The 13,593-nt window shown below is 39.4% G+C and overlaps 1 protein-coding gene across 1 annotated transcript in view; it reads right to left on the minus strand.

Moving 5' to 3' along the window:
- Nucleotides 1-13,593, minus strand: part of ERN1 (endoplasmic reticulum to nucleus signaling 1) — a 69,597-nt gene that overhangs the window by 39,816 nt on the left and 16,188 nt on the right. Inside the window, exon 2 of the mRNA XM_063119999.1 lies at nt 9,111-9,231. Coding sequence (XP_062976069.1) covers nt 9,111-9,231 — 121 coding nt within the window. The remainder of the gene's footprint in view (nt 1-9,110; nt 9,232-13,593) is intronic.

The following is a 13,593-nucleotide window of genomic DNA, read 5'->3' on the forward strand; positions in this document are numbered from 1 at the left end:
GAAATGTGCTGCTGTATTGGATCAAAAGTTTCCCAGTACAGCACTTTGGTCTCTAACACTGGACACGGTCACTGGGAAGCTCACAAGCAGAACATGAATATGATGAGCCATTCCCTACATTTATCCCTCCTGTGCAGCAGGTCCTATTTTGTTTTTACTAAAATAGCTAAGACCTTGTCAAGTGAATTTATCAAAACAATCACTACATCTTAAAGTAATAAATTTGATATGAATGTTATGTGCTGTGTGAAGAAATACGTCCTTTTGTTTGTTTTGAATCTATTGATAATTAATTTCAGTGGATACGTTTAGAGTTCAGAGAGAGAGAGAATTTCTCTATCTGCTCTCCCCACACCACACTGTTTTTAAGTTTATTTATTTCAAAGGGAGTTAAATGGAGTAACCAAAACTACGAAATAGTGGTGCATCACAGTCCTCTATAGGCTTTATGATGCTTGCTGTTTACTTTCAATCTGTTTCATAGGGTTGGATCCAACCCTGGCCATCTGCCAGCAGAATGGAAACTGAAACCGCTGATGGGATGGAATTTCCTTTCCCCCAGCAGCTCCCTCAAAATCTGCTCTGGAGAGTTGGGGAACCCTTTAGAGCAGATTTTGAAGGTGCAGAGGGAGGAGAAGATGGGGACAGCCTGATGAATGAGCAGGGGCCTGCCTGTGTGATGTTGGATGTAATCATAATTCCTAACACTGAATTTTCCATATCACTGGCTGCAAGGCACACTGGCAATTGACATTTTCATCCATTCAGTTTTGAGATGAGTGTCAAAACAGATAAAGTTAAATCAAGCAAATGCCTCTCTCACTGTCTAATTACTCTGTATAACCCAAAGAATAACTGATCCAAAGTTTATTCCCTTTACAGAAAACAAATGCTTTAACTCAAAATGTGTGGGTTATCATAGCTATGGCTCATATGCTGAGGAGTGTATGACACAATATCTCTCCATCTCAATGACTGGATTTTCTTTATCAAACGCAAACTGGAGATGAGGCAAGGGCCAGAAACGGGGCAAGGGGAACTGAACATGCAGTCCACAAGACTGCCACCTTAAACGTTTTCTATGAACTTGCCCTATACAAAATGTCAAGTTTGTATGTGTTGCAATGATCTGTGGATTGAGCAATAAACGTATTGTTGTTGTCCGTTGGACCAATAGTCCACCTGCCAGAACACTCTCTACTCTGATAGGCAGTGACTCTCCAAGGATATGGGAACCATTTCACCTGCAACCCAGGTACCAAAGATCCTTTTTGGTGGAAATGTCAGGTTTTGAACCTGGGTCCTTCTCCATAAAAAACATTTTCTCTGCTGCTCAGCTATGGCCACTCTCCATTACTTATCTGCTCCCCATTAGCAAGCAGACAATGAGAAACAGGCAAATATATTGCCTTGTGCAGCATCATAATCTATGTAACAAATTTCTGCCAAACATTAATAGGAACATTTTGTTGTTCTACCTACTCACATCCCTGAACTTTCTGTAGTTAAAGTACCGCTCTGCTTCAATGCTTATAAATCCCAGCGCAAGGCCTGCTGCAGGCCTGCTCTATAATTTAGACACCTCGTTGGCCTTGTCTAAACCAACATGTGTGTGTGTGTGTGTGTTAGAAACGTTTAATTAAGCACCCTTAAGAAACTGTAGTCGTTGGGAGGACAGATGAATACTGTTGTTTTAATTTAATATGACATGTAACACAAATATTATAAGAGTATAATATTGCTCTAAGGAAGGTTTGAATCTGGCTCCTTCCCCAATGAAGTATTTATCAACAAGATTAGGACATATTTTGCTGACTCAACATTTGCATGATGTGACATGATTTCTTTGGTAAACTAGTTTCATTGTTGTGGTTTTGCAACTTGCTTAAAACATCCAACAGGGAAAAACCCAACTTGTCAGATTAGGAGCATAAGAAGAGCCATGCTGGATCAGACTAAGGGTCCATCTAGTCCAGCCCTCTGTTCACACAGTGGCCAACCAGCTGTCGACTAGGGACCAATAAAGCAGGACGTGGTGCAACAGCACCCTCCCACCCATGTTCTCCAGCAACTAGTGCACACAGGCTTACTGCCTCAGATACTGGAGGTAGCACATAACCAACAGGGCTAGTAGCCATGGATAGCCTTCTCCTTCAGGAATTTATCCAACCCCCTTTTAAAGCTGTCCAAATGAGTGACCATCACTACATCTTGTGGTAGTGAATTCCATAGTTTTAAGTATACACTGTGTGCAGAAGTACTTCCTTTTATCTGTCCTGAATCTCCCACCAATCAGCTTCATGGGATGACCCCAGATTCTAGTATAATGTCTCCATATCAACGTTCTCCACACCATGCATGATTTTGTACACCTCTATCAGGTCTCCCCTTAGCCTCCATTTTTCCAAGCTAAACAATCCCAGCTGCTGTAATCTTCCCTCACAGGAGAGATGTATACACACACACGACAACTTGTTTGGCAGTCTTCTTTTTAATAGGTCAATAACAGTCATATTGTACCCAAAAAGCTTTATGTGCAGGCTCCCTTTCACAGTTTATTGTTCTTGAGGTCAGGGAAAGTAGAGAGCATTTTCTTGAACTACTGCTGCATTTCAGGTTTTTCAAGAAATACCTGGGAGAAAGCTTTAACTGCTTTCTACCACTGCAGATAATGTCAAAAGGTTAAGAGCTTAATTTTGTATATCTGTATCAAGTTTGTTACTATCCAAGACAAAGTTGTGTAAATGTTGTGAACCACACAGGACCACGACCAGAAAGGGCATTTTAATTCCCACACCATCCCTGGCTTTGCAATTAATGAAATTGCATTTCAACCGTCATGATTCTAGAGATAAACAATTAAGTGACAAAAACAAAGTTCTCTCACCCCAAAACAGCAAACCCATTTCCTCTGCAACATTCCTTGCAATTCATTTTAATAGATATTGCAAATAGATTAATATTATATACTAAGTAGAAAAAAATCAGAAGAGTATATATAGTGGAAAGGCATGGGAATGAATTCTACCCCATGACCTTGGTAACAGCAGCCATTAAAAATCAAGCCTGCTTCAACTTCCATATCCTCATCCTAGATTCTTGTCACAACAAGAGTGTGATATAATGTTGGAAAGATGGAATGGAATGTTGCCACTTACTTTTTATAGAGAGAAGGAGCATTCTCAGGAAGCTTTTATTAATTCAAGTATTTATTTCTCCCTTTGATTTGTTATAAGGTGAAGGAACTTTGCAGATGCTTCAATTTGTCTTAGATTTCTGGAGCTTTTGTCTTTCACAGAGCAGTCCCATGGCAATTTGCATGGCATTGACGATGCAACTCTTTTCTCTGCTGTAGCAACTTGTACATTTTAGCAGCAGATCAAAACTGATAAAAAGAAGTAGTTTGGTGTACCTGCATCCCTCAGATAACCTTCCTTAAAAGATTAAGGAGGTTGCATGAACCCTCAAATGGGTCTTTATCTAGATGGGAAGGTACACCCTGGGGACGGGGAATATTAGGGCATGCAAAATGTTCCTTTTCCTATGCAATCCAGCATCAGCCCTTGCCAATTGAGGGCAGTTCCTGGCTGTTTTTCAGCCAAGTGTCTTGGTGCATTTACAGTATTGTATTAATGTTGGAACTTTCCTCCAACCTTTGTGTGTTCCTGTCTTGGTGTTCTCCCCTCTCCATCCCCAGTGTTCCACTGTAGGTCCCATAGCAAACCCTGGGCCATGGCTCAGTGGTAGACCATCTACTTTGCCTACATCTCTAGGTAGGGCTGAAAAAACTCCTGCCTGAAACTCTGGGGAGCCACTTTCAGGCAGTGTTGAAAATACTTGGCTAGAATGGACCAGGGCTCTATCCCAGTATAAGGCAGCTTCCTAGTTTCCCACTTCTCCTTTTCTTACAGGTGCTTCTTTACAGGTCTACCTTGTAGTCACATCGCTAATTTGCTCCCTTTGTTTATAATGCAAAAAGGAGGATTTAAATTTGATGCCCAGACCTTAAGATCATCCACAGGGGCCCTTCTCCATGAGCCCCTGCCAAAGGAAGTGAAGCAGGTGGCTACTAGGAGGAGGGCTTTCTTCGCTATGGCACCCCGGCTGTGGAATGAGCTCCCCAGAGAGGTCTGCCTGGCGCCTACACTGTACTCCTTTCGTCGCCAGCTGAAGTCCTTTTCATTCTCTCAGTATTTTAACACTTAATTTTAACTTACATTTAAATTTTACTGTTCTAATTCTGTATTTTAATCTTATATCAATTTCTGCAGCATGGTTTTATCCTGGTTGTGCTTTTTAAACTGTATTTTGTATTTGTGTTTTTAGACTGTTGGTTGTTTTATTATGGTTTTAACTTTTGTGAACCGCCCAGAGAGCTTTGGCTATTGGGCGGTATAAAAATGTAATAAATAAAATAAAATAAATAAAATAAAAATGGTTAAGAAAAGCATTTTTTTCAGTTGCAGCACCTGAGAAAAACACTTATCAAAGATTTTATAACTCTGTACCTATAAGCCAAACATCTTACAACTCTGTACCCTGATATTTTGGCCTACAGCTCCCATCAGTCCTCACCAGCATGGTGAGGGATGGTGGGAGTTGTAGGTGAAAACATCTAGAGATCCACAAGTTGCCCACCCCTGCCCTAAACTGTTACCTAGTAATATTCCAGGGTAGCTTAACATTTCTGATTATTAGAGTAGAACTGTGCAAGCAGAAGACACTCACAGGATTTGGCTACAGTCTATTTAAAATAGGCATAGTAAGATCGATCAATTGCTCTCACAACTTGTGAAGACATTGTGAAAAATATTGTTTAACTAAAACTCCAAATTTCGGACTGCATATATACAAGCCTTCTAGTGCAAGTAAGATCCCTTTTGGATCAATAACATTTTGTTTTCATCAAGAGGTTTGAGAAATATTTTTATATCAATAATACAAGCCGTTTTGGACTTTTTTCTGTCTAAACATCCATAGGAATGCACCCTAAATAAGCGTAGTAGCAACAACAAAAAGAAGATGCATTTTTAATGCAATTCTTGAAAAGTTACCTCCATTAGCTCATGGTATTTAAAAATTAGCTAGGAAACAGAATGAAAATTGGTTAATCACCTCTGACCAAATCCAGGTGTGGCATCCTTTGATTAGGCTTATAACAGAATAGTTACTGTCAAAGATGTCTCAAATATTACAGTTCCGCATTGAAAAGTGTAATTATCAAGATCAATTCCCACAGTGTCCTGATCCAAGAGATTTTATATCATTAAGCCAGAACACAGAAATGCTTTTAAAAGCAGTCCTAACGTTACTGGCTCTTAATGTTCTTCTTAGCATAGAGAACTGTGGTTTTTATTTATATGGAACCATACCAATGGGTATTAACTACTTTAAAATACACTGACCGAGTAGAGTATATTGAAATAAGGACCCAGATGAACACTGCAAATGCAATAAAGCTTTCTATAGAACTGGTTTATCCAGTCTGACTGTTTTAATGTGCCAGTGTTATTTTGCAATACATTTGCTTTAAAACGAAGGGCAGTAATTTAAGTAACTGGAATGCTTTCTAGCTAGCTGCAAGTTCAACAGCCTTCTTTAGAGGAATCTCTTGTCTTATTGTTTGCCAATGCACAAGAGTCAAAATCAGCTGTGCAAGCTATATCCAATTTGCATATATTTATGTTTCTTAAATGAACAAGTAAAAACTGTAATATTATATTTTCAAACTAATTAAAATATTTCCAGGAGAAGTATTTCCAGAACAATAGGAGCATCGATGACTATTAATTTGAGTTTCAAAAGAGAAGAGTTTGCATAAGAGTTATATAGTCAGGAACATCTAGCCCAACATATTTTACACTTGGATTATTAACATAGGGGACTGAAAGCAGCAGTCAATAAAGAGGATTTGCTACTAGATTAAGACTGCTTAAAGGCAAAAGGATCCTAGTGGTACCAAACAAAAGGCACTATGCACCTTTCCTCTTTAATGTTTTTTTCCTGGTAAGAAAAAAGATGGAGCAGTGGGGAAACATGTGAGGTTTACAAATGGAAGACAGCATTGTTTGGATCCGCTGTAAAGTTTAGTGTTTGAGGCAGAGCGATTGCAGAATAAAAGCTTTGTCTAGAAGCACCCTAAGACTTGAGCTGAGATCCCCATTCACACATTCACCAAGCTGCTTGTGAGCTGTGCTCTCCTAGGAGAATCCAATGCCATTGTGACAGTATCAGAATCATGTGAGCTGAAATGTGTACGTTCAGAACCCACTCTCCCAGAGATCAATCAGCTGGGAATGATCCACATAATCAGCACTGGCCATAGAGTTGCAAAATTCAGACATACTGAATACCTGCATGGAATACCACCATGAAGATGCACCTTCCATACAACTTAGAGTATGTGTGTCCACGTGCATGTGGGAAGTGGGCCTGATAATAGTCCTTCAGAGTACATTTGGGAGCTGAAAGAAGCAGACCCCTTCCCCTCCCCTTCTTGCAAGTGACCCCCATGTGCTGGTACTGAAGGTATAGCGCCAGACCCTATGCACTGCTGCAGCTTCACAGGAGAGCATAAGATCAGGCTGTTTAAAAGGCTGAAAATGCCAGAGGAAAAATGTCATTACTATCCCTGCACTAGGGAAAGAAGAGAAATTTTTATGTGACCGTAACACATTTATATTACCCAAATCTATACATGAACCAGAATACAGTTAAATGTCGCTATCTACACTTTCCCCAAAGTTCACATGTCAAAAAACTGCATACAAAACTGCATATATTACAGGAAAGTGTGCAGAAGAGCAATAAATGCCTGCAATAAATGCGTAACATTTGAAAGATCCGTACAAATAAGGAAACAAGACAGAATGAACTTAACTTTGGAAAAATGAGTGAAGTTGAAGTTGGCAGGTCCCACTTGTGCAACAGAATTGGTGGGACGGGCCATTTGTGGAACTGAATTGGCGAGACGCGAATCTCCAGGAGCGGTGAGTTCTTGACTCAGCTGGTCAAGAACTCAACGCTCCTGGAGAGTCGTGTCTTTTTGGCTGGGGACCCAAGTCAATCCTTTTTTGGAGGACTTAAAAGCCTTGTTGAAATATGAGGAATATAACTCAACAAATCCTCTTCTTTCCCCAACCATAAGCAACATTAAGCTGTTTGTGATATTCTGATCCCGACGAAGCAGTTGTTGTGAAACAGGTAGAAATAAAACCGGAGGCCTGTAGCTTAACCATTCAGTTTATCACTCTGTTATTGTAAACTATTTGAGTTTGGTACTGCTAACAATTTGTTTAGTTACGTTTGATTATTGTTATATAAAATGTTTGTTCACTCATGATCAATTCGTTTAGTTATGCTTGATTATTATTATTATATAAAATGTTTGTTCACTTATGAAATTTATATAAAATATCTGTTTACCACCCCAGTTGCTTATAACATCACATGCCTTTCATGTGTCAAGCATCAAGAGCCAACTCTAACCATGCTCTTTTGGGTGAAATACTTTCACCATAAGATAAAACTGAAGTGTCCTTTCAAATAGCAAAAACCAGCTGTACATTGAACAAAGTGAGTCCATTCTAGAGGAAATTGCCATTAAAGCAGCCTTCCCCAAGCTGTTGCCCTCAAGATGTTTTGGACATCAACTTCCATCAGCCTCAGTCAGCATGGCCACTGGTCAAGAATTCTGGGAATTGTAGTCTAAAACCTCTGGTGGACACTAGGTTGGGGAAGGCTGACTTAAAGAATAGCCAACATTTTTGGGTGGCCTGGAGCTTCTGCATAATCATATATTCTTTATAATTACACAAGTAGGACCTGCATGGTTAAATACATGTTCCCATTTTGTGGACCCCACCTGTAACACATCAGAAATAGTCGATTTAAATGTCTCAGATTAATTCAAATGAAAACTTTCTTACCCATTACAGATTTTTTCTTAAAAATTAACTTCTTAGACAAGAAGTACATCCAGATGGCAGCTTCCCACACTTCTAGTTGGGAAATAGTACCAACTACTCTGGGAACAGAGAGTGTACTTTATCAGGTAGCCATACAGACTGGCAAGTAGCAGGATGGTCTAAACATAGCACACCAATACATCAGAACAGCTGAAGTAAGAAGCCCCATAACAGGTCACCCAGGTTGTGGAATCAGAGCCACCTGGACATACCTTTATTGTAGATTTCTAGTGATAGGACTTCACAAGTCATGTTATTGGTCATAAACTGGCCAAACGTGGAGGCTAATTTTATAACAAGGCAATTATGTAACCTTAAATGGGGTGGAAAAACTTTAGGCTTGCAGGGTCATTCATTTTTTACTGGTACCTTGAGATCTACCAAAGAGACCGGGATACAAAAATATAGCTCAGGTGGGCAGACACAGGATAGGAATGAAGGAACAGGGTGCATATGAACACAGGTTCAACCTAGGAATTTCTCATTATTAACAGAACCATGCATGCAAGTCCTTTTCACACAAAAAATCATGCCTGGTTTTCCTCCAAGGTTTTTTTTCCAGCAACTTAATTTAGAGGGGGAAATCTTTTAGAGCGTAATCCTATGCATGTTTAGTCATGCTGACTGGGGGATGTTAGGAGTTGTAAGACTTTTTTTCTGTCTAAACATGCATAGGATTGCACCCTTAGTTGTTGCTATTGTTAGACAACTAGTAATCAGAACACTTGCTGATCAACTGAAAATTATCCAGAGATCTACCAGTAAATCCTGATCTATCTTCTGCCCATGTCTGCATCCACAATGACAACTCCTGGCTTAGTGTTTTGAAAAATTAAAAGTTAAAGACAGATATTTAAAAACAGAATCCAATATTGAACTTGTGCACATGGCCAGCCCTGCTAACTTTGTTCAAAAATGGCTCCTACCACTTGCAGAACAGAGATTTAGCACTTCTGGATACTCTTAGGCTGCAACTTGGAGGTAAAGCCCAGTGAAAGCAGTAAGACTTACATCCAAATAAACATGTAGGGGTCAGGCTGTTCAGAATGTGACTAGATTTACTAGTATTTGAAACGATTCCCAACGTTATGTTGACTTTGCAGTTATCAGAGTTCAGTGAAGAAAAGATGACATTTCTCATACCTTCTTTTAAAGTCCACTTAATTGACCCTGTCCTCTTGCTAACAGCATGTAAACTTCCATCAAGCGTTGAAACAAACAGCAATGTTTCTGGCAGAGTCACTGAACTGGCATTTCCACAGCTCTGAAAAACAAAAACAAAGAAATGGTACATTTGCTTTATTTGTTAACTAAGGAAATTTAAGAATTGCCGGACAGGCTAGAAGTGGCCCATGGTCCATGTAATGAATAGTTTGCTCCCCTGCAAGATAAATGGTCTAGCCAACACAAAATAACTTTTACAGCTGATCAGGAACTTCATTGGTCCTTGACACCTATGGTGTTCCCTAGGCCAAATTTTAACCATCTCTCCTACTGCTGCTACCATATGCTTGGTTTGTGTCAATGAAGACCCTGGCTGGGCACTTTAGGGGCCCAGTTTAAAGAAGAGAAGAAAGCTCTGGTTATGCTGCCCAACAGTAGTGGCTTGTACCTAACATTCAACTAATATAAGTCCTATTCATTTTAGTGGATCTAGGACTAACACTGGATACAACCCATTCAGTTTGTGCAGCGTATTGCGGGACTGCTGAACACGCACCATGAGTTCTTCCACTACTTTCGAAGAAAGAAAGATGGGGAAAAGGCTCACTTGGGTAAAATGTGTATTAGCATATTGCACACCGAGGAACACAGTGAACCACAAAGGGATTAATCAGGATTAATACAACTGGTTTGCCTTCCACTTCTGCCTCTCCGGCTTCAAAGGCCCTAAATCAAGGAGCTGCCACTTAATTTCTCTGCCTATATTCCTCAAGAAATACCTTAAATAAGGCATGCTATGTCCTTAGAGAGTTTTCTATTACAGTGAAGAATAAATGTCTAGCCTAACTTGTTTCTCTTGTTTTGCTTCCTTGTGGTTTCCTTGTATTGTTCCATGGATAAATACAAATGAATTGTCACACACCTATTACAGTGAGTAATTAATATCACTGAGACCATGGCTAGACCTACCTGGTCTAGCGTGACAGAGGGGTGAGGATCTTCCAATGTGGTTATTGCAAAATCTCCCCTCTGTCTACACACAGTGTGTGACGCCTAGGAGGAACAGGACGTCGTGCCCTCCATTTTTTTAAAGGGGTCGGAGCGCACGAGTGCTCATGCAGAAAAGGCTACTTTTTTAAAAAAAAAAATCCACGCTCCTGAGGAGCTCTGTGCCCCATGCCCGGTTATTCGCGAGGAGCCGGGACAAACCACAATGCCTGCCCACACATTCCGCGGCCTCAGGATCATCCCGAGACCGTGGAAAAAGCGGGATTAAAGGGTAGGGCGATATCCTGGGGAAAGAGAGGGATCATCCCTCCCTGCTCCCGTGATGACCTGTGCATTATGTGGACGCACAGGGACAATCCTGGGGAGATCCTCAGGATATCACCCCATCTAGCTGTGGCCTGAGGGACATCCTGAAAAACTGAATGCCAGAGTAAAGGGCACTGCTAAAAAGGAAACTGAAGAATCGGTAATACCATTAGTAAAGTGCATAACTAAATATAGAACAAGAGTTAAAACCTATTCCGCATTTCAACTCCATCCCATCCCTGAAACTGAAGATCTTCTCCTCTACCATATTCACTGGAAAATCATAAAAGGAAAACAAAATCCTGACAATGTACATTTTGCTATGAGTCTTTTTAGTAGTCTTTAAAACAACTCACTAGTAACTTGCTTGGTTGCTTAGCCACCTGTCATGTCTGGGAAGTTTCAGAAGTATATTTAAAAATCAAGTTACTATTGCAGGCATTGTGAAACCAGTTGCACCTCTCAGAATGATTAAATACCTTTAAAGACTGACATTCTGGCTATCCTAATCTTCTATGCCACCACAACAGAATTTGTTTCAGGGTGGGCTAGAAAGTCAACACAACAAACTCATTGTAATTATATGTTTCAAACAGCATATAGCTTTTACAAAATAAGAAGTAACCAATAAACAATGATAAAGTACATACAAAGAAAAAACAGTGTTTCATATCTGAATGGAATATTACAGGGAGAATACAAGCATATAAGTAAAAGTTACACATATTGTCAATCAAGCTAGTCATGGGAAAGCATGAGACCAGAATTTGAAGTGACAAGGTAGAGGGCTAAGACTGGAAATTTCTTTGTTTGCAAACGTAATAAATGGGAACCATGATATAAAGAATATGTCTTGTGTTATTCCTCTGAATAGTCTGCTTTGACATGTTAATCTTTCAGCAAATGAAATTTGACAAATATTAATAAGCCATCATTGAATCATGGGTCCTTTGGAGATTTTCCAGTGGGAATAATGGGAGGGAATAATGGGACTTGTAGTCCAACACAACCTGAGACCACCAAGGCTATCCTGGAATAACTGTACCCCTTTTGAACTCACCTAGTTCTTCTAAGAGCTCATAGAGAATTTTTTGCTGCTGTTTATTTAGGTTGTCACAAATCCCTGGTGAGATGCTACTCCCATAGTTTCCCCTTGACTAGCATAAACCTCCTGTCTGAATGTCTGTAATATCACTTACCAGAAAGGTTTTTTTTTTGCCTATTATCACAGGAAACCCTTATGATCTGGATGCATGAGATGTTACAGCCCAACTATTTTTGGTGGGTTTCCTGCTTTTTGTTACTTAAAAAGGATTCTGTCTTAAAACATCCATACTGTGTGATCTCTTATTCTTTCTATTAAGCTGTGTTTTAGATCCTCCCTGGCTCCCTTCAGGGGTTGAGGTGGGGTTCATTCCCAAAACACAGACTGTTATTGTGAAGATGCTGAATGAACTTTATTTCAATGTGAACTTTATTTCAATGTGTTTTATGTTTTCTTCCACACTTTGAAAATGGGTGTGGAAGTCTAGCTGAGGGTTGTACTGGAGATACAGAATTGTGCCCTGAATGTTTGTGACAAATTTCAATATGAAATGTTCAACAAAAGTTATTGAGTTGCATAGAATTTCCCCTTAATAAGCGTGCACAAAACTGCAGCTTTTAAAACAGAAGTGCTGATCCTAAGGACTGGATGGGAAACCTCCACAGGTTGAATCTGTCTTGGGAGCTAGAGGTTCCCCCATCCCTGACACAGCACCATGCCATACATTAACAAAACAAAACCATCAGATCCCTGCTCCAACTAGCTTAACCGTCTAAATCTGACAGTAGCGGAGACAACAGAAAAGAACACAGATAAATATTTAACTGTTTGCAGAGTTGTGCAATTCTCACACATCCTTTTCTGACAAATAGTTAGGAAATCTTACGTGCACACCAAATAAACGAGAGAAAGAATGGTGCAATAAGAGATGAACCACATCTAGTGTTTCTAAAACAATGGCATTGGAATTTCCGGACATTGTAGATTTTAGTTTAGGATACAATCATTATACTGATATTTGAGACATAGTTTATTAAGATGACATATTTTACTGGGACAACTCTTACCTGGAAGACTACGGTTTAAAGTTTAAACATTTAACCAGCTATCCTGCATGATATTTTTTTATATATCAGTTATATTGAGAGCCTTTTTTGGCTGAATGGTGGCATAAAAATGCTTAAATAAATAAATAAATAATATTGGAAATCGTGAAATATACCACCAGACAACACCAGAGAGACAACATAAAGACAATTTATCCACATGTTTTAACTTGCTGATCAAAGAGGTATAAAATTGCAAGCCCTACAGATAACACAGCTTTGGATCCTTGTTTCAAAGTTTCCTGTTTCAAATGGAAAATGTACTATGTAACCAGGAGAGGGGAGAGGTTCCCTAACAAATTTGCCATTTACACATCTTTGGCAAAATACAACTATTTTTGACCAATTTGAACCCTTTCACTGAAATCTGTTGTCATCTCCCAAATCATTTGCTAATGAATCCAGTGTATTTTGTCACTTTCTTTCTAGAGGTGGAGACATGAGCAGGATTTTCACAAGCTTGTAAATGAAATGAGCAAACCAAATCATTCCTAAGTTTGAAAGTCAGAATTAGGATGCACAAATCCTGGCTGTAAACTGTTTCGCTACTACAGTAGACTAATTTCTGTTTGTACAGTTTCATCTGTCTTTCAAGGTCACATCTAAAAGGCTAGTGAGTTACTTGTTCTTAATATTTTCAAATATATATATTGGCTAACCAACACTTCTGTGTCCCATATGATATTTACATTGACCTCTGTCATTGTGTTCTTCAATTACGTATAGTTCCACTCTTTTGACCTATAGTTACTTTGAAACTAACTGGAAAATTTAAAATATCACATATAACATTATTTGTATGGACTGTCAGTAAATAAACAATAAAGCATATGGGTAGTTCCCACTCCTATGAAATAAATTTCACCTCTTCACCAATGAAAAGAAAATGTCACTTATCCAGTGATATTTGTTTTGGCTAGGAGCCACTAACTGAGATCTAGCTGACAATATTTACTGCCAAAAAGGGAAGAACAGACTTGTGTATTTTCCAAGAAAC

This window comes from Elgaria multicarinata, chromosome 3 (assembly GCF_023053635.1).
Source record: "Elgaria multicarinata webbii isolate HBS135686 ecotype San Diego chromosome 3, rElgMul1.1.pri, whole genome shotgun sequence".
Taxonomy (NCBI): Eukaryota; Metazoa; Chordata; class Lepidosauria; order Squamata; family Anguidae; genus Elgaria; species Elgaria multicarinata.